The 21,280-nt window shown below is 37.7% G+C and overlaps 1 protein-coding gene across 8 annotated transcripts in view; it reads right to left on the minus strand.

Moving 5' to 3' along the window:
• Positions 1–21,280, minus strand: part of HIPK3 (homeodomain interacting protein kinase 3) — a 104,082-nt gene that overhangs the window by 60,840 nt on the left and 21,962 nt on the right. For 7 of the 8 annotated variants that reach the window (XM_010592142.3, XM_064288312.1, XM_023550746.2 and 4 more), the window contains one exon: positions 2,933–4,028. In XM_010592142.3, coding sequence (XP_010590444.1) covers positions 2,933–4,026 — 1,094 coding nt within the window. In that variant the 5' untranslated portion in view covers positions 4,027–4,028. Of the gene's footprint in view, positions 1–2,932; positions 4,029–12,397; positions 14,478–21,280 lie in introns of those variants that run through there. The other variant, XM_023550747.2, reaches the window with a different exon arrangement.

A 21,280-nucleotide genomic window follows, 5' to 3' on the forward strand; every position in this document is an offset into this window, starting at 1 on the left:
ATATTGGTTATTATTTTCTGAATTTTTCTACGTACTTTAATTTGTTACAATCAATCCCTGGAAAAGGACGTCATGCTTGATAAAGTAGAGGGTCAACAAAAAAGATGACCCTCGATGAGATGGACTGACAGTAGCTGCAGCAACGGGTTCAAGCATACCTACTATTGGCAACATTTTGTTCTGTTATACAGGGGGTCACTGTGAGTTGGAGCAGACTCGATAGCACTTAACAACAATTTTGGCACAGGGGCTTTTTTATCTTTGATACTCCAAGGTCTAATATGGCACAAGGGGTGGGAATGTCCTACACAAGAACTGATAAGTCTAATTATTTACGGTAACATACCTTTCTGTCAACTATTACATGCATGTTTTTATTTCAATAGCAATTAATGCTAAACTACTCAGGAAAGTAGCAAAGAATATAACTGTGATAGGGGTTACTTTACAGTCCATTTTCCTGTCTCTATGTTTTGAAATGACTCAGAACCACAGGCTAATGTTCTATATTAAAAAAAAAAAAAAAGGCAAAAAAAAGAAAAACCCAAGAAACTCCTGACCTGAATGTTGCCACCAAACCTCATAAATACAGCACCTTCTGCTGCTAAAACCTTTTATGCATTCAAGAGCCCTACATGCTCTTGACAGAAACCATACTCAAGCAGCTGAATTTAGAACATGCTGACCTTGAGCAAATCAATGCCCTTAGCATGTACTTCTGGCTTATATCACCGGAGCAGCTAGACAGCCTCACCATCTATAGTAGTCAACAATTTCTGGCCACTGTCCCCTGTCTATTTTAAGATATCCCTACTACATTTCTGTGTGGCTCAGTTCAAAGAAACAGAGTAACAAATGAACCTGTGTTTAAACACAAATCATTTACCTTGGAATTTGGGGTAAGTGTGTTCCTACTGTGCTTAGCTCAAAAATATTTAATTTGGTAAGTTTCCACTTCCTGGCTTTCATTTAAAAAAAAAAATTTCAACAGAGTGAAAAACCAAGTATAAGACACTTTGCTTATTGCATAACCAGATTTATAAGTAACCTAGTCATAAGCCAAGCCAAAATTGGCCAGGTTCCAAACAAAATAAACACTGAAAATGGTTACCTGCCATTTTCATGCAAAATTACACTAGATATTAGAACAGTATGCAATTAAGGAGCAGACTACCATTTTACTGATCTAAATATTTACTAACCCTTAAATGTAACTGACACAGTCTGCTTTTTATTTTTTTTACCCAGGCAACATCCACTAAAATGCTAGCACTGGTCTTTGTTTATAAAAAAGAATCTCATTTTTTACTTTAAACACAGAGGCTGTATAGATTCTGAAAGGTAAATTATTTACCTGAAATTTGTATACAAACACAAACTAGAAACTTCAAATTGTATTTAGCAACTATTCACAGCTTTCTTTTTTTTAATTCCCAAAAGGCCCATGAAAAGGCCTAACTCTAGAAACTACTACTGGAAAATATTTAGCCTTTTAGACTGCTTTTTAAAGGGCTAAATAAAGCCTTTTCACTTTCACCCAAAAAATTTCGAATCTGGTGATGGATGGAACAACATGATGACCATACTGAATTGCATATGTACAGACTGCTGAAATAGCAAATGTTTTGTTACCTATATATTTACCACAGTTAAAAAAAAAAGAGAGAGATGTCAAATCAACAAAAGGAGCCTCGGTATCACAAGAGCTAAATCTGATATGCAGCATAACGCAGGACCCAAATAAAGTGAAGTCATTTACTAACAAGTGAACTAAATATAGAACCCAAATAGCTGGAGACCGGGGTTTATATAATATGCGAGCAGACTACTGAAAGCTCTTAAGACAGAATCCACGGAGTACAAAGGGAAGAAAAGAAAAATGCTTACCTTCGCATTGCTGTTAAATAAGATTATAAAATTATTTTTCCAGAAAAAAAATCACCTAAAAGCTAATCTTCTATTTTATTAAATAGAAAAAATATCTGTGGGAGAGTAGAAAGGAGCCAGTAAAAGTTGGAGGATTCTGAAATTTAAGTGCAGTATATGTGGCTATGTTTACACATAAAATACTCAGACGATCTAATTATATGAAATATTAAATAACACTTGCTACCCCGATCTATTTAGTTTGAACCATATGAAACTCTTTCTAACATTTAAAGACTTCTGTTTTATCATTAATCACCTATCATTCTTTCAGGTCTTCTATTAACAATAAAAATAGTCAGATGTCTTCTTTGGCATGGAACTTGGCACTAGAGATTTCTATTTTACTTGGGCAGATTTTATGCCTAGATTTTTCAAAATCTTTAAAACCTCAAACCTAAACATTAACCAAAGCAGTCTCTTTAACCATATATACACACACAAAATGACTTAATTAGCAGAAATTCAGCATTTATTAAATGTATCTTCTCACTTATCAACTATCTCATTATGACATTTCACATTTATGACAACAGTAAAAAAATCTATTTTGCACACTAACAATGTATGTCTGGCAACAACGAATGTTGAGGCGCGAGGCAAGAGTAACGCTAGTTGCAATGGTTAAAGTTAAGTGTCAACTTGGCTGAACAATGATGCTCAGTAGTTTGGCAGTTAAATAAAAAAAAAAACCCCAACCCATTGCCATCGAGTCAACTGCAACTCATAGCAATCCTATAGGGCAGAGCAGAACTACCCCATAGTGTTTCCATGGAGTGGCTGGTGGATTTGAACTGCCGACCTTTTGGTTGGCAGCCAAGCTCTTAATCAATGCACCACCAGGGCTCCTTGGCAGTTATGTAATGATGTAATCTGGCAGTTATATGATGACAAAGTTATCTGCCATTTTCTCGTAACACTGGTTTCACATAACAACCTGGTCTTTGGAACATTACCATGTCGGTAAGTGAGGAGAGGGTATAACTCAAAAGTAGTTGTCACCTACCTGTAGTACCGAGATTGTAGATATGTTGAACAAACAGTCTTTGATACATGACTGGCAGATCCAAAGTCTATTACTTTAACCCTGTATGGCTGCCGAATAGGATCCACCAACATAATATTCTCCGGTTTGAGGTCAGCATGAATTAAACCAAGACTTTTCAATTTTTTCAGTGCAGTGGCCACTTGTTGAAGAATCGGCCGAATTACTTTTAGTGGCAAGGGACTGAATTTATTTTGTTTCAGGAAATCGTACAAATTTTGTTCCAGCATCTCAAAGACTAAACACGTATGGTTACGGTGCTGAAAGCATTCGTAAGCACGCACAAAGTTATATTCATCAGCATTTTCAGTACTGAGTCTTGCTAATATGCTCACTTCTATTTGACCTTGACGTGCATAAGAAGGATGATTCTTCAAAATTTTGATTGCCACGATTTCATTTGTTCCTCTTTTCCAGCATTTAACTACCTGGCCAAAAGTGCCTCGACCAAGAAAATCAAGGACTTCATAAGTATTTTTCATGGAGCATAAGACTTCATGCTGTACTAACTGATAGTCACCTTCTCCAGTGGTACAATTCTGTTTTGATCCTGTGGTAGCTGTCACAACTGTCACTGGATTCCCCATGTTCGTTTGCAACATTGCAGGAAGTATGGACAATTCATCAACAATCTGCATTGCGCTGCTGTGATTATCCAACTCCTCACTCTTGCGCTTCAGTCCACATCGCTGGGGGCCTTCTAGGAAACTGAACCTGTCTCGCCAAGCCCCTATCTGAGGTGCCTCCACTTGAGCCTGCTGCGCCTGAGCTATAACCTTTGTAGCACCTGCAGCGTTTTTTAAAACAACAGCACTTGTCTTCAATGAAAAGTTGTGTCCTCGAGGTCTGTTAAATGGTATCTTTGTCTGAAAAGCACTACCCTTTGTGAGAGGATGAGAATTTCCAAAGTTTCTACCATTCACATAGGTCCGTGGATAGTTTCTTTCCTGGAATACACAACTGCTTGGCTCTACTTTGAGTTTCTTGACACTACAAAAGGCACTTGACTGGGTTTGATAAACATATGGTGGGTAGACCAAGACTTGTGAGGCCATACCTGCAAAAGAAAAAGAGAAGAAGGAAACATGAGCAAAAAATAATTTAAACACAATATAAAGCTCATGAAAGAAAACTTCCAACGGTCAAGTCCATAAACTGTAAAAATAATTAAATTCCATTAAAAGGTTTTTCCCTTTGAGAAGGTAAACACTTCCAACATCTTCATTTTAGTTATTTAGCACTTTAGCCATTTTTGTTATCACATAAAAGGTTGGGAATAAAGAGCTTAAAGGGCATTTAATAATTAATATTAACTGAGAGTAGCTTCAATGGTCAGGATAGGCTCTAGAAACCATATCAACCACTTTCTCCCCAAAAGAAATAGTTATGGATCCTTAACTGTACACATTTGGCAAAAGTAACATATTCTATCACCAAACTAAACCAGTGACATGGAGAAAACATACATATTAAATAAGCAGTTTAGTTCTTAAATTTAAAGCTCAAATTAATTGCCTCAGAAAAAAAACTATGCCTGTTTTAAAATGTCTTAAATACATGTTAGCAGGGATTTTAGATAAAAATGAAGATGCCCATATCATGAATAGCTGATCCTACATTCTACTCAATAAATATATTATTATCCTTTGGTACTAAAAGAAGTTAATGATTTTCTACCCAGTAACATTTATATTGTCTGTCTTATCGATTTGTATTTTATTATATAGATATCCCTTTGAACGCTCTCCAAATTAACAGTTGCTGTTGTTGCTGTTAATTGCCATCAAGCAGATTCCGACTGATGGCAGCCCCACGCGTACGGAGTAGAACGGCTCCATAGGGTTTCTGTGGCTGTGGCCTTTCAGAAGCAGATCACCAAGCCTGTCTTCCAAAGCACCTCTGGATAGGTTTGAACCTCCAATCTTTCGGTTAGTAGCCCAGTGCTTAACCATTTGCACCACCCAGAACTCCTAATCGTCATTAGTACACTTATATTTGAAAAATAGGCTATTAAAAACCAAACATTCTAAAGTCCCCAAAGACTCAGTGACATTCTGTTTATTTTGTTGCACTGTATCACTGCATCCAAAAGGATACAAGGCTTTGTAGGCAAAATTTCTAACACTATAGATTCACAAGCATTAAGTGCATAATGATTTTATAAATAACACTTAACTCTAATTCTGATGTAACACAGCTAAGAAAAAAGAATCTAATATTTTGTACTCGAACACCAAGATCCTACTTGATTTTCTTCCCAACAACCCTTATTTCAGTAACTTAGAATTTAAATGATACGAAATCAATCCAGCAACGGCTGACCTATGTGTGTTGTTGTTGTTGGGTACCACTGAGTCAGTTTTTAACTCATAGGGAAACCACAATGTAATGTTAAGACTGATCAATAAGGGAGGAAAACAGCTTCCCTGGAGCCCAACTCCTTGACTCTAATAAAGAGGGTTTTTTTTACTGGGTTAATCCTATCATAGGAAGCCCTGGTGGTGGAATGGCTAAGCACTCAGCTGCTAACTGAAAGGCTGGCAGTTCAATCCCACCAGCAGCTGCATGAAAGAAAGACCTAGCGATCTGCTTCTGTAAAGACTACAGTCAAGAAAACCCTAAGGTACGGCTCTGCTCTGCCACATGGGGTCACTAGGAGTCACTATGACCTATGTATAGGAACTCATCTTAAAAAAAAACAAACATGGCACTGATCAAAAAAACAGAAAATAACACATGCTGGAGAGGCTACAGGGAGACTGGAACTCTTCTGCACCTGCTGGTGGGAACGCAAAATGGTACAACCATTTTAGAAAACAATAAGCCTCCTCAAAAAGCTAGAAATAGAAATGCCACACAATCTAGCGATCCCACTCCTAGGGATATATCCAAGAGAATAAGACCCAGCACGTGAACAGTCATATGCATTCCCATGTTCACTGCAGCATTATTCACAACAGCAAAAAGATGGAAACAACCCAAGTGCACATCAACAGATGAATGGATAAACAAACTATGGTATATACACACAACGGAACACTACGCAACGATAGAGAACAATGATGAATCCGCAAAACATTTCACAACATGGATCAATCTGGAAGGCATGATGCTGAGCGAAATCAATCACAAAAGGTCAAATACTGCATGAGACCACTATTCTGAAAACATTTACACACAGACAGAAATAATCTTTGATGGTTACGAGGGAGGAGAGGTATGGGGAGGGAAAAACACTAACTTAGACAAGAGGTAAGTGGTAACTTTGGTGAAGGGTATAATAGTACACAATACCAGGGAAGTCACCACAACTTGACAAAGGCAAAGTCACAGAAGCTTCATAGACACATCCAAACTCCCTGAGGGACCGAGATACTGAGCTGAGGGCTACGGACCATGGTCTCGGGGGAAATCTAGCTCAACTGGCATAACCGAATTTATAAAGAAAAATACATCCTACTTGGGTGAGTAGCATCTGTGCCTTAAAATGTCATGAACAGCCATCTAAGATATATCTACTGGTCCCACCCAGTCTGAAGCAAAGGAGAATAAAGAAAACAAACAAACAAAAAAAAACAAGGGAAAGATTAGTCCAAAGGACTAACGGATCACAACTACCACAGCCTCCATCAGGCGGAGTCCAGCACAACTAGATGGTGCCTGGATACCACAACTGACTGATAGGGATCACAATAGAAAGTCCCAGACAGAGCAAGAGAAAAATGTAGAACAAAATTCAAACTCACAAAGATAGACCAGACTTACTAGTTTGACAGAGACCGGAGAAACCCTGATCGTATGCCCTACGGACACTCTTTTAACTAAGAACTAAAGTCACTCCTGAAGTTCATCCTTCAGCCAAAGTTTAGACAGACCCATAAAACAAACAATAACACATGTAATTCAACCACGTATACGAGACTAAATGGGCACACCAGCCCAAAAGCAAAAATAAGAAGGCAGGAAGGGACAGGAAAACTGGAAGAATGGAAATGGAGAACCTAAGGTCAAAAAAGAGGTCAGTATTGACACACAGCGGGGTTGGCAACCAATGTCACAAAGTAGTGTATTAATTGCTTAATAAAAAACTAATTTGCTCTATAAACTTTCACCTAAAGCACAATAAAACAAACACAACAACAAATCCTGAGTATCACACTAGAAAAACTGTAGTTACACAGGTATTCAATATGCCACCCAACTACTTGGTCTGTAAAGGTTAAGTCAAAACAACCACTTGATAAAATAACAATTTAAATTAATACACCATGTGTCTGACTGCACAAAATTACCTTGGAATCTCCCTCACGGTGACATCCTTATTCAAATGATCAATTGCAATGATAAGAAGATAGGTGTTTTGCATGATCTAATTAATGTCCTCCACATCTACCCTAGAACACTTAGCAAACTCCTTTAGGTTCAGATGAAGGTAATATAATACCTTCTTGCTGAAGACTCTCCTGAGACACACACTTACCACTCACCCTTCAGGCAGAATTGGGCACTCAAGGCTCTCATAGCTTATTCTTCTAATTAGCATTCATTACACTATATTAGATTGTAATTTCAGTGTATATATCTGTCTGTCCCACTAGATCTGAAACAAAGTGCCCAGGATACAGAGATGGTGTTGAATAAATGCTGGTTGGTTGAGTTAATTTCAAAATACCTCCATTCTTCACAATTAAACAATCTGTAGTATATTAAATATGCATCCTATTATTCTAACACATCACAACATCAATTATTTTAACTCAGAAACAAAAAACTGCCATCACAATATGTCAATATACTAGTAACAAAACTAATAACAGCTACCAATTACTGTGGGGCATTGGTGGCTTAGTGGTAAAATTATCGCCCTGCACACGGGAGAACTGGGTTCAATTCCTAGCCAGTGCACCTCATGAGCAGCAACTACCCATCTGCCAGTGGAGGCCTGGGTGTTGCTATGATGCTGAACAGGTTTTAGTGGTGCTTCCAGATGAAGAGGGACTAGGAAGAAAGGCCTGGCAATCTACTTCTGAACATCAGCCAAATAAACCCTATGAATCATGATGGTCCAATCTGCAACTGATCATGGGGATGGCACAGTACTGGTCAGTGTTTTGTTCTGATTGACATGGTGTCACCGTAAGTCTGGGCCAACTAGACAGCAGCTAACAACAGTAACTCCACCACCTACTCAGCACTTACGATGCACCAGTTTAATAAATGCTTTATTTATAATTTCTTATTTAATCATAGCATTATCTTCCCAATCTGCAGTTAAAAAAAAAAAACTGAAGCCCAAGGTCACATTGTTAGGGTATGCTAGAAGAATTAAGAGTTGTTGGTGTTGTTAGGTGCCATCAAGTCGGTTCCGACCCAAGGTAACCTATGTACAACAGAACGAAACACTGCCCGGTCCTGCACCATCCTCATAATTGTTATTATGCTTGGGCCCATAGTTGCAGCCACTGTGTCAAACCATCTCGTGAGGGTCTTCCTCTTTTCACTGACCCTCTACTTTACTAAAGTACGATGTCCTTCTCCGGGTTCTGGTCCCTCCTGATAACATGTTCAAAGTATGTAAGACAAAGTTTTGCCACCCTTGCTTCTAAGGAACATTCTGGCTATACTTCTTCCAAGACAAAACTGTTCGTTCTTCTGGCAGTCCATAGTATATTCAGTATTCTTTGCCAACACCACAATTCAAAGGAATCAATTCTTTGGTCTTCTTTATTTGTCCAGCTTTCACGTGCTTATGAGGTGACTGAAAACACCATGGTTTGGGTCAGGTGCACCTTAGTCCTTTAAAGTGACATCTCTTCCTTTTTTAACACTTAAAGAGGTCTTTGGCAGCACATTTGCTCAATGCAAGGCGTTGTTTGATTTCTTGACTGTTGCTTCCATGGGCGCTGATTGTGGATCCGAGTAAAATGAAATCCTTGACAACTTCAATCTTTTCTCCATTTATCATGATGTTGCTTACTCGTCCAGTGGTAAGGATTTTTATTTTCTTTATGTTCAGGTGTAATCCATACTGAAGGCTGTAGTCTTTGAACTTCATCAATAAGCACTCCAAGTCCTCTTCAATTTCAGCAAGCAAGGTTGTGTCATCTGCATATCACAGGGTGTTAATGAATCTTCCTCCAATCCTGATGCCCTATTCTTCTTCATATAGTCTAGCTTCTTGCATTATTTGCTCAGCATACAGACTGAATAAGTATGGTGAATGGATACAACCTTGCCACACACCTTTCCTGATTTTAAGCCATGCAGCATCCCCCTGTTCTGTCAGAACGACTGCCTCTTGGTCTATGCACAGGTTCCTCACGAGCCCAATTAAGTGTTCTGGAATTCCCGTTCTTCACAATGTTATCCATAATTTGTTATGATCCACACAGTCCTTTGCATAGTCAATAAACACAGGTAAACATCTTTCTGGTATTCTCTGCTTTCGGCCAGGATCCACCTGACATCTAACAATAGTATCTCTCATTCCACATCCTCTTCTGAATCTGGCTGGAATTTCTAGCAGTTCCCTGTCAATTTACTGCTGCAACTGCTTTTGAATGATCGTCAGCAAAATTTCACTTGTGTGTGATATTAACGATATTGTTTGACAATTTCTGCATTTTGTTGGATCATCTTTCTTTGGAATAGCCACAAATATGGATCTCTACCAGTCAGTTGGTCAGGCAGCCATCTTCCAACTTTCTTGGCATAAACAAGTGAGTGCTTCCAGCACTGCTGCATCTGTTTGTTAAAACATCTCAATTGTTACTCTGTTGGTTCCTGAAGCACTGTTTTTGGCCAATGCCTTCAGTGCAGCCTGGACTTCTTCCTTCAGTACCACTGATTCTTGATCATATGCTACCTCCTGAAATGGCTGAATGTCAACCAATTCTTTTTTGTACAGTGACTCTGTATTTCTTCCATCTTCTTTTGGTGCCTCCTGCATAGTTTAATATTTTCCTCAAGAATTCTTCAATATTGCAACTTGAGGTTTGAATTTTCTCTTCAGTTCTTTCACAGCTTGAGAAATGCCAAATGTGTTCTTCCCTTTTGGTTTTCTAACTCTAGATCTTTGTACAATTCATAATACTTTGTCTTCTTGCACCACACTTTGAAATCCTCTGTTCAGTTCTTTTACTTCATCATTTCTTACGTTTGCCTTAGCTACTCTACATTCAAGAGCAAGTTTCAGAATCTTTCTAACATTCATTTTGGTCTTTTCTTTCTTTTTCATCTTTTTAATGACCACTTGCTTTCTTCATGTATGATGTCCCTGATGTCATTCCACAGCTCGTCTCGTCTTTGGTCATTAGTATTCAACTTGTCAAACCTATTCTAAAGATGGTCTCTAAATTTAGGTGGAATATACTCAAGGCCATACTTTGGCTCTTGTGGACTTGCTCTAATTTTCTTCAACTTCAATTTGAACTTGCATATGAGCAACTGATGGTGTGTTGCACAGCTGGACCCTGGTCTTCTTCTGACTGATGATATTGAACTTTCCCATTGTCACTTTCTACAGAAGAAGTCTATTTGGTTCCTGTGCATTCCACCTGCTTAGGTCCACATGTATAGTAGCCGTTTATGTTACTGAAAAAAAGGTATTTGCAATGAAAAAGTCGTTGGTCTTGCAAAATTCTATCATGTGAATTCCGGCATCATTTCTATCACCAAGGCCATATTGTCCAACTACTGCTCCTTCTTTGTTTCTATGTTTCGAGTTCCAATCACCAGTAATTATCAATGCATCTTGATTGCATGTTTGATCAATTTCTGACTGCAGAAGGTGGTAAAAATCTTCAATTTCTTCATCTTTGGTATTAGCAGTTGGTCCATAAATTTGAATAATAGTCATTATTAACTGATATTCCTTGTAGGCGCATGGATATTATCCTATCACTGACAATGTTGTACTTCAGGATAGATCTTGAAATGTTCTTTTTGACAATGAAAGCAATACCATTCCTTTTCATCATTCCCAGCATTGGTAGACCATACCAAGGTCTGATTAAAAATGGTCATTACCAGTCCATTTCAGCTCATTAATGCCTAAGATATCAATGTTTGTGTGTTCCATTTCATTTTTGATGACTTCCAATTCTCCAGGATTCATATTCCATACATTCCACACTCCTAGTATGAATGTCTGCAGCTGTTTCTTCTCATTTTGAGTTATGCCACATCAGCAAATGAAGGTCCTGAAAGCTAGACTCCATCCACGTCATTAAGGTTGACTCTACTGTGAGGGAGCAGCTCTTCCACAATCGTATTTTGAGTGCCTTTCACCCTGAGGGGCTCATCTCCAGCACTATATCAGACAATGTTCCTCTACTATTCATAAGGTTTTCAGTGGCTAATTTTTTCAGGTTCTTCTTCCTAGTCTTAGTCTGGAAGCTCAGCTGAAACCTGTCCACCATGGGTGGCCATGCTAGTATTTGAAATACTGGTGGTGTAGCTTCCAACATCACAGTAACACACAAGCCACCACAGTATGATGAACTGACAGATGTGTGGGGAAGTAAATAGACTGCCCTTCAAATAAAAGGTACAAATTTATGCACCTTCTGAATCTCCTGGAGTCCCTGGGTAGTGTAAACAGTTAATGAGTTCAGCTTCCATTCGAAAGGTTGGAGGTTCACGTCCACCCAGGGGCACCTTAGAAGAAAGGCCTAACAATCTACTCTTGGAAAATCAGTCACTGAAAACCCTACGGATCACAGTTCTACTCTGATACACGCTGGGCTGCCATGAGTCAGAATCAACTCAACAGCAGCTGGTTAACAAAAGTGCAAATGGACGTATCTTCTGACCTGGAAATTCAGGCAACTCAGACATAAAAATACAAGAATATTCACTGCAGCACTGTGTAAAGCAATGATATACTGGAAATATCCAAACATCCCTCAAAAAGGCACTGGTTAAATACACCTTGATATATTCATGTAATGGACCAACTACAGTCTTTAAAAAAATGAGAATAATCTGTTTACCTTGTTATGGCTTTACTCCCAGAACAGTACTGTTATATGAAAAAAATAAGGTGTAGAAAGATGTGTCTTTTACTATAGGGGTCACTACGTGTTTAATTAAAAAAAAAAAAAAGGAGTATGTATGTATGTGTGTGTGTGTGTGTGTGTATATGCACTGAACATCTGTAGCTACATAAAGAAACTGTCTTCGAGGAGAGTAAGAAGAATACTGAGAGATGAGAAAGATTTACTTTTCCTGTACATCTTGTTTTACCATTTTAAGTTTTGTACCATATACACATATTACCTGTTCAAAATTTTTTTAATCATTTGCAGAACCTATTAAAATATGTATATTTTGTTTATTTACAGATGAAATCATGTATCTGGGATCTGCTTCAAAGTAATACAAAAGGAGAGAAAGTATATGGGATGTGAAAGAAATGAGATTTACCATAAATTGTTAATTGTTGAAGCTGGATGAAGGGTATATGGGGTTCATTTTACCATTCTGAAAGATTCTGATTCAGTAGTTCTATGGGGAGATTCAGGCATCTCTAAATGTACAGTCTCCCAAATCCATTCAGATTCCCACCAAAATCTGTGAATCAAAGACCTAATCTTGACACAAACCGTAGACAAATTCAAGTTCTACCAATTCAGGGCTTTCAAAACTGGAAAAGAAAAAAACAGGGTGAAGTCCTCGGGAGAAGAACGCATACCACTCTAGGCCAATTCATGCCATGTTAAAACAAGGTGTTGTGCAGACAACAGCTAAGATCAAGGTATCTAACTTAGAGAAATTTTAAAAAACTGCTGCAATTTCTAAATGCTGCTGTTCTTACCTTTCCTTTCCCAACATGACAAAGAAAAAGACAATGGACCCAAGGACCCCCAACTAAGGCCAGCTAAAGTAAGCTTATAAAAGGCTATTACTCATCAACCAATTCCCAACCGCTGTGCTTTGTGGGACCAATCTCAAAGGGGACTTTGGAAAATTAAACACAGATAGGAACATAACATAATATGCATAGCACATCAGAAAAAGGGGTGGTGCTAGAGATAGTTATAATAGACTACAAGGAAAGAGCTCTAAATTACTAATTAACTAACTTCACCACTGTGACTCCCTGCCATGTTGAGGTATTAAGTCTTTCCCTTCTCCTACCCTTCATCAGAAAACACACAACCTGATAATGGTATCTTATATCTGGCTTTTATAATTTTTCTAAAGTTCTATACGTATCCGCAGGAGCAGTTGAAGTCCATGGAGCCCAAAACATTGTTTCAGTACAACAGTGCTTCCTATTATTTTCCATTGCAATATACACTACGTTATACTTCCGAGCTATATTATTCATGACTTTGTAATGTGTTCTTATCAACTGGCTAAGAAATGAAGCTTTGAAATGCTATTCCCTGTAGGCTGGGGCTGTCTATAAAAATATTACTCAAGTGGACAGTGAAGGCTCCTGTTAGATCAACCATTAAGCTTCCATTCCTCAGGCTTAAAAATCTCAGGTTCTTTAACCTTGATTAATAGGCTTTATTTTTCCAATCCTCTAAAAAAAAAAAAAAATTTTTTTTTTAATAAACTTTAAGACCCATCTGAACTCTGTCCAAATTCTTCACATCCTTTTACAAGTACCATACCAGTAATGTAACCGATACTGACCACCACAGCCATGGATCTGATCATGGCTAACCACAATGAAACGTTTCCTTCTTTTTTATTACACTTAATATCAGGCCTTCTTGAAAAGGGACGGAGGGAATGGAGAGAGATGCTTTACCAACTTATATTCAATTTGTCAGCTAATATAAAAATTTGTGAGTCATTTTCTGCCAAACTCCTACACAGCCCATATGCAATTTCGATTCTTCTTTTAAAGTACTCTGACATTTCAAATAGATTTTTTTTTTAATGTTTTTGCTACTGTTGTTCTGTTTTTTGTAAAGGCAAAAGGCCTTGCCTTCTCTGCACTCAACTCTCTTCTAGTCATTTAAATCTTCCATTTTTAAATCTAATTCTTTCTTCATCAATATGGGTAGGGGCTACATTAAATCCTAGAACTTGGTGCCACCAGTATCCATAACAAGTAAACTTTCTATTCTTTCATTTGAGCTACAGATGAAGAATATTAAACATTATACCTAAGACTAAGCTCTATTAAAAAAAAAAAAGAAAGAAAAGCTCTATAGAAACCCATACATTAGCTGGACATTCCCAGTTCTCCCCAGTTTTTTCAAGCTGCCACCAAAAAATATAGAAACTTTTAAACTGTTAAAACTTACTTGAAAATAAGATACAAATATTAAAATGTGATGACTAAAAGTAAAAAGTTTTAAAGATCTACTAGAAGAAATAATTCAAAATAATAAACAAAAGCTTTCAAAAAAAGACAGAAAAACTGTAATATTTACCTAAAGAGTAACCCAGAGCACTAAAAGTTTACCTCAAAATAAACAAGGGTAAAAGACCAAAGAATTAAATTTGCAGCCAACAGTCTACAATATACGATAAATATAATAAATAATTTAAAACTTTTATTTATTAAAAAATCATCAATAATATTAAATAAAACAAAAATAATGCGACAAGCAAAATAAGTTACCTCAATGAACATTATTTAAGGAATACGTTCATTCCACTGAAAATACGTTGTTACATTAGATCAAAGTAAACCTTTGATTCTGTTAACATAAAAACAATGCACTTAAGATATCTTTTCTGAACTCACCTAGCAACTCTGTTTCCAGAATATATAAAATAAGTAGATTCAAGTGCAGTAAGACTTTGAAAAACAAACTTACTACCACTCTTAAAGGGAGACAGTCAGGAAATGAAAAACATTTAAAGTTGCTTTACCAGATAAAATGTACGAAGGCACCTTTAATCTGGCAGTTTCAGAGCTGAGTTAGAGGACTGACCTATGTGAAATCAGTAATAATATGCTATACACAGTTTGGGTGGTACAAAATTGACTAATAACGTGTTTTTAGTCAAACTACACACAGATATATTACACACTGTAAGTGCCCTTTATTATGCTGTGATCAGCACTAGAGAAAGAACTGACAAAAACTGTGAAAATCACAGTGAGCATGCTAAAAAAACAAACAAAAAGGAAAACACACTTTTCTACCTACTATCAAGTCCCAGAGGAGTCCTGGTGGTACAGTGGTTAAGCATTCGGCTGCTAACCTTACGGTTGGCGTTTCAAACCCACAACCCACTCCACGGGAGAAAGTTGTGGCAGGAGAAACGTGTGGCAGTCTACTTCCGCAAAGTTCACAGCTTTGGAAACCCTGTGGGGTAGTTCTACCCTATGCTATAGGGTCACTATGAGTCAGAATCAACTTGATGGCAACAGATTTGGTTTTGAGTTTTTTTTTTTTACCCTGTTCCTCCCCACGCATCTGTCATTTTGTCATGCTGTGGTGGCTTGCGTGTTACTGTGATGCCACCAGTATTTCAATACCAGCAGGAATACCCATGGTGAACAGGTTTCAGCTGAGCTTCGAGACTAAGAAAGACTAGGAAGAAGGACCTGGTGGTCTACTTCTGAAAAAAAATTAGCCAGCGAAAACTTGATGGACAGCAGAGGAACACTGTCTGATATACTGCCAGAAGATGAGCTCCTCAGGTTGGAAGGCACTCAAAATACGACTGGGGAAGAGCTGTCTCCTCAAAGGAGAGTCGACCTTAATGATGTAGATGGAGTCAAGCTTTCCGGACCTTCGTCTGCTGATGTGGCATGACTCCAAATGAGAAAAAACAGCTGCAAACATAAAATAATAATAGGAATGTGAAATGTACAAAGTATGAATCTAGGAAAATTGGAAATAGTCAAAAATGAAATGGAAGACATACACACTGGTATCCTTGGGGTATTAGTGAGCTGAAAGGCACTTGTTTTGACCATTTTTAGTCGGACAAACATATGGTCTACTATACCAGGAATGACAAAGAAGAATGGCACTGCATCTGCCGTCAAAAAGAACATTTCAAGATCTACCCTGAAGTACAATGCTGTCAGTGATAGGAAAATATCCACAAGGAAGACAATTATGCACCAACCACTAATGTCAAAGATGAAGAAACTGAAGATTTTTACCAACTTCTGCAGTCTTAAATTGATCAAACACGCAACATGCATTGATAATTACTGGTGATTGGAATGTGAAAGCTAGAAACAAAGAAGGATCAGTAGTTAGAAAATATGGCCTTGGTGATAAAAATGATGTTGGAGATCATATAACAGAATTTTCCAAGACCGATGACTTCTTCATTGCAAATACCTTTTTTCACCAACATAAACGGCAACTATACATGTGGACCTTACCAGATGGAATACACAGGAATCAAATTGAGTATAATCGTGGAAAGGGACAACTGAAAAGCTCAATAACATCAGTCAGAACAAGGCCAGGGGCCGACTGCAGAACAGACTATCAATTGCTCATATGCAAGTTCAAGCTGAAGCTGAAGAAGATAAAAACAAGCCCATAAGAGCTGAAGTATGACCTTGAGTATATTGCACCTGAATTTGGAGACCATCTCAAGGATAGATTTGATACACTGAACACTAATGTCCAAAGAGGACATCATACATGAAGAAAGCAAGTAGTCATTAAAAACACAGGAAAGAAAGAAAAGACCAACATGAATGGTCAGAAGAGACTCTGAAACTTGCTCTTGAATGTCGAGTAGCTAAAGCAAATGGAAGAAATGATGAAGTGAAAGAGCTGAACAGAAGATTCCAAAGGATGGCTTGAGAAGACAAAGTATTATAAGCAAATATAAGGGAAGAACACACTCAGCATGTCTCAAGCTGAAAGAACTGAAGAAATTCAAGCTTCAGGTTGCAATACTGAAGAATTCTACAGGCAAAATATTGAGAGACAAGGAAGCATCAAAAGTAGATGAAAGGAATACAGAGTCACTGTACCAAAAAGAATTGGTCAACAGTCAACCATTTCAGGAGGTATCATATGGTCGAGAATCAATGGTACTGAAGTAAGAAGTCCAAGCTGCAATGAAGACACTGGCAAAAAACAAGGCTCCAGGAATTGACGGAATAACTGAGATGTTTCAACAAACGGATGCAGCGCTGGAAACTCTCACTGGTCTATACCAAGAAATTCAGAAGACAGCTACCTAGCCAACTGGCTGGAAAAGATTCTTATTTGTGCCTATTCCAAAGAAAGGTGATCCAACAAAATGTGGAAATTATCAAACAGTATCATTAATATCACACACAAGTAAAATTTTGCTGAAGATCATTCAAAAATGTTTGCAGCAGTACATGGAACAAGGAGTATCATTGCTGATGTCTGACGGATCCTGGCTGAAAGCAGAGAATACCAGAAAGATATTTATGTGTGTTTTATTGACTACGCATACGCATTCGACTATGTGGATCAAAACAAATTATGAAGAATGGGAATTCCAGAACACTTAATTGTGCTCAGGAGGAACGTGTACTTAGATCAAGAAGCAGCCATTCAAACAGAACAAAGGGATACTGCATAGTTTAAAATCAGGAAAGGCGTGTGTGTGCCAGGAATGTATCCTTTTACCATACTTATTCAATCTGTATGCTGAGCAAATAATCCGAGAAGCTGGACTATATGAAGAAGAACAGGGCATCAGTATTGGAGGAAGACTTATTAACAATCTCCTATATGCAGATGGCACAACCCTGCTTGCTGAAAGTGAAGCGGACTTGAAGCACTTACTGATGAAGATCAGAGACTCTAGCCTTCGCTGTGGATTACACCTGAACATAAAGAAAATAAAACTCCTCACAAATGGACCAAAAGCAACATCATGAAAAACTAAGAAAAGATTGAAGTCGTCAAGGATTTCACTTTACTTAGATCCACAATCAAAGCCCATGGAAGCAGCAGTCAAGAAATCAAACAATGTATCAGATTGGGCAAATGTGCTATAAAAGACCTCTTTAAATTACTTAAAAAGAAAGACGTCACTTTAAAGGACTAAGGTGCAACTGACCCAAGCCACAGCATTTTCAATCTCTTCATATGCACATGAAAGCTGGAAAATGCATAAAGAAGACCGAAGAAGAATTGATGCCTTTGAATTATGGTGTTTATACCATTCTTCCCTGTATTTGATGCCCAGTTTAAAAGCTCTTGAAAAGAAAAATTTCCTTTTATTGCTTTGTACAATGTTGAGAAATTATCATTTAAATAGAAATGAAATTTGAATACTGATTATTAAAAGATTATCGAGTTACAAATGCCATAGACACTTTCTGGACGACTCAGCTTTATTGATGTCTTCATATGCTTTCCCACTGATTCATGAGTCTGAACAAATTTTAAAAATGGAAAAAGTGAAACCTGCTTTTTTCATCAAAGCAAAATCCTTAATGCTATGGATAAACCAAGCTGGAATAATCTACTGTTTACATGAAACTAGATTACAGACAATATTATCACCATGAAGCTGTCATGATATCTCCTTTGATTGCCTTCACCTGTCTGATCACCAGGCAGTGTTTCATTCTGTTGTACACAGGATCGCTGTGAGCTGGAACTGATTCGACAGTACCTAACAACAACAACCCTATTGCTATTTTGGTCCTTATCTGGATCTAGTCATCTTTCAAAGTCGTCTCCTTCCCTCATCCCAATTAAACCCCAAGATCTGACCTGCCCATATCAACACAGCCCTTCACATTCTGTTCTCAAAATGCTTTCCATTTTTTCCTTTGACCTACCATCTCATTTTGATTATCTTCCACCACACAGACTCCCAATATTCCTGGGATTCTTCTAGTTCCTCTCTTTCTAGTAAAACAATAGATTCAAAATTAACTCTTCTCTTATGTAACATGAAAAGTATGTTTTAATATTATTTTAATTATATGTCTATCACACCTATCCCTGACAACAGATGTTTAGCCTACTTCTCAGATACAAGTTTGAAGTTCAAAGATTCAGTTATTTGAGGGATAAGAAAATAAAGTTTAAGTTCCTTCATTAGTACTCCATTTGAGACCAAAAAAAAAAAAAAATGAACATGTATCAGTGTTTTTTTCTGACAACATCAAAGAAATATACCATATTTTATGGTATAAATGGAAGAAGAGCTAACTTAATCCAATGGTAAACCATTTTGTAAATTGTTTTTTGTCAATTCAAATTTTTGTATTCTATTTTCAAGTAACCAAGTTAGTTTACCCAAAACTGAATCCTTTTTGCATATTTTTTCCTTTAACATGCACAAATACAAAGTTAAAACAATTTGTAACTACATATTGTATGGACAGAATTCACCACCACTCCTCTGTCAGTTTGTCATATTGTGGTAGCTTGTGTATTGCCGTGATGCTGAAAGCTATGCCACCGATATTTCAAATACCAGTAGGGTCATTCATGATGGACAGGTTTTAGCAGGCTTCTAGGCTAAGACAGACTAGGAAGAAAGGCCTGGCAATCCACTTCCAAAAATTAGCCAACGAAAACCTTATGGGTCATAACAGAACACTGTCTGATAAACAGTGCCGGAGGATGAGCCCTCTAGGTTGGAAAGCACTACAAAATAGCCACAACAATGGACTCAAACATACCAATGATCATGAAGATGGTGCAGCACCGGGCAACACTTCCTTCTGTTACACATAAGGTCACCAAGGGCCAAGCTGACTCAACGGCAACAACAACATGGACTAAGCAGATAACTATAGGTTTCATTTTGGTATGTTTATCTACCTCACTCTATCCCACTCAAAAAAGAGAAATCTTCACTGCTTTCCAAAAAAAAAAGTGAGACTCCAGTGAGTGATTTCCCAAATTCTAATCATATAACCACCACCTGTGGATTTACCATAAAAAATTTATAATGCTATATTTGTTCCTCATTATATTTCCACAGCTTCACACCCACATGCTCTAATTATTCTACAAATGAAGCATTAGAATTTCCTTTAAGAGAACAAATACAAAAGAAGGAAAGAAAAAAAAAACTTCACCAATTACAGATATTTTCACCTCGCCATTCTAAAGGAGATTAAAGGGGAAAAGTGCCTCACATCATACATACACACACACACACACACACACACACACACACACCCCGTGATCAGCCTACATAGAAGATTTATATTTTTATCCCTTTTAGTTTAAAATTAATGCTACACTTTCAACGAATTACCAACCTCTGAAGAAAATGTTTTCTTTAAACAAGATGCAAAAAGCACAAACTATAAGAGAAAAAGACTGACAAATCTGACTTTATTATATTTAAAACTGTCACACATCAAAAGAGAGCAGAAATAAAGATAAGCCACAGATATGAAAAAGATATTTGCAATGCATATAACTGTCTTAGTCAGCTAGTGCTGCTATAACAGAAATACCACACGTGGGTAGCTTTAGCAAACAGAATTTTATTTTCTCACAGTTCAGAATGCTAGAAGTCTAAATTCAGGGTGTCAGCTCTAGGAAAATGCTTTCTTTCTCTGTGGACTCTGGAGGAAGGTCTCTTCAGCTTTGTTTCCTGGTTCCTTAGAGATCTCCACACGGCTTAGCATCTATCTGACCCTGTATCTGCTTCTCTTGCTTGCTTAATCTCTTTTATATTTCAGAAGAGATTGACTCAAAACACACCCTATACTAATCCTGCCCCATTAACATAATAAAGACAAAAATGGGATTATAACCACAGGCATAGAAGTTAGGATTTACAACACATATTTTGGGGGGACACAATCAATCCATAATACTGACAAAATATCTTAAAAAGGTCATACTGAGCTTGGCAAAGCTCAATAGAAAAATGGGCAAAAGATATAAACAGGCAACACTCAGAAAAGAAAACCCATGCCCAAAGACATATAAAAAGATTCTCAGCTTCACAGTAAGAAGGAAAATACAAATTAAAAACAGAGTTAAGATTATGAAAACATTCTGCATTCTGGGGTCTTAAACACTAGCAAGCAGCCATCTAAGATGCATCAATTGGTCTCAACCCACCTGGTGGAAGGAAGAATGAAGAACACCAAAGACACAAGGTAATTATGAGCCCAAGAGACAGAAAGGACCACATAAACCAGGACTACATCAGCCTGAGACCAGAAGAGCTAGATGGTGCCCGGCCACAACCCATGACTGCCCTGACAGGAAACACAACAAAGAACCCCTGAGGGAGCGGGAGAGCGATGGTATGCAGACCCCTAATTCTTGTAAAAAAAAAAAAAAAAACAGACTTAATGGTCAGACTGAGACTAGGAGGACCCCAGAGGTCATGGTCCCCAGACCGCCTGTTAGCCCAAGACAGGAACCATTTCTAAAGCCAACTCTTCAG

The sequence above is a fragment of the Loxodonta africana genome, chromosome 7, assembly GCF_030014295.1.
Source record: "Loxodonta africana isolate mLoxAfr1 chromosome 7, mLoxAfr1.hap2, whole genome shotgun sequence".
In the NCBI taxonomy this organism is placed as follows: Eukaryota; Metazoa; Chordata; class Mammalia; order Proboscidea; family Elephantidae; genus Loxodonta; species Loxodonta africana.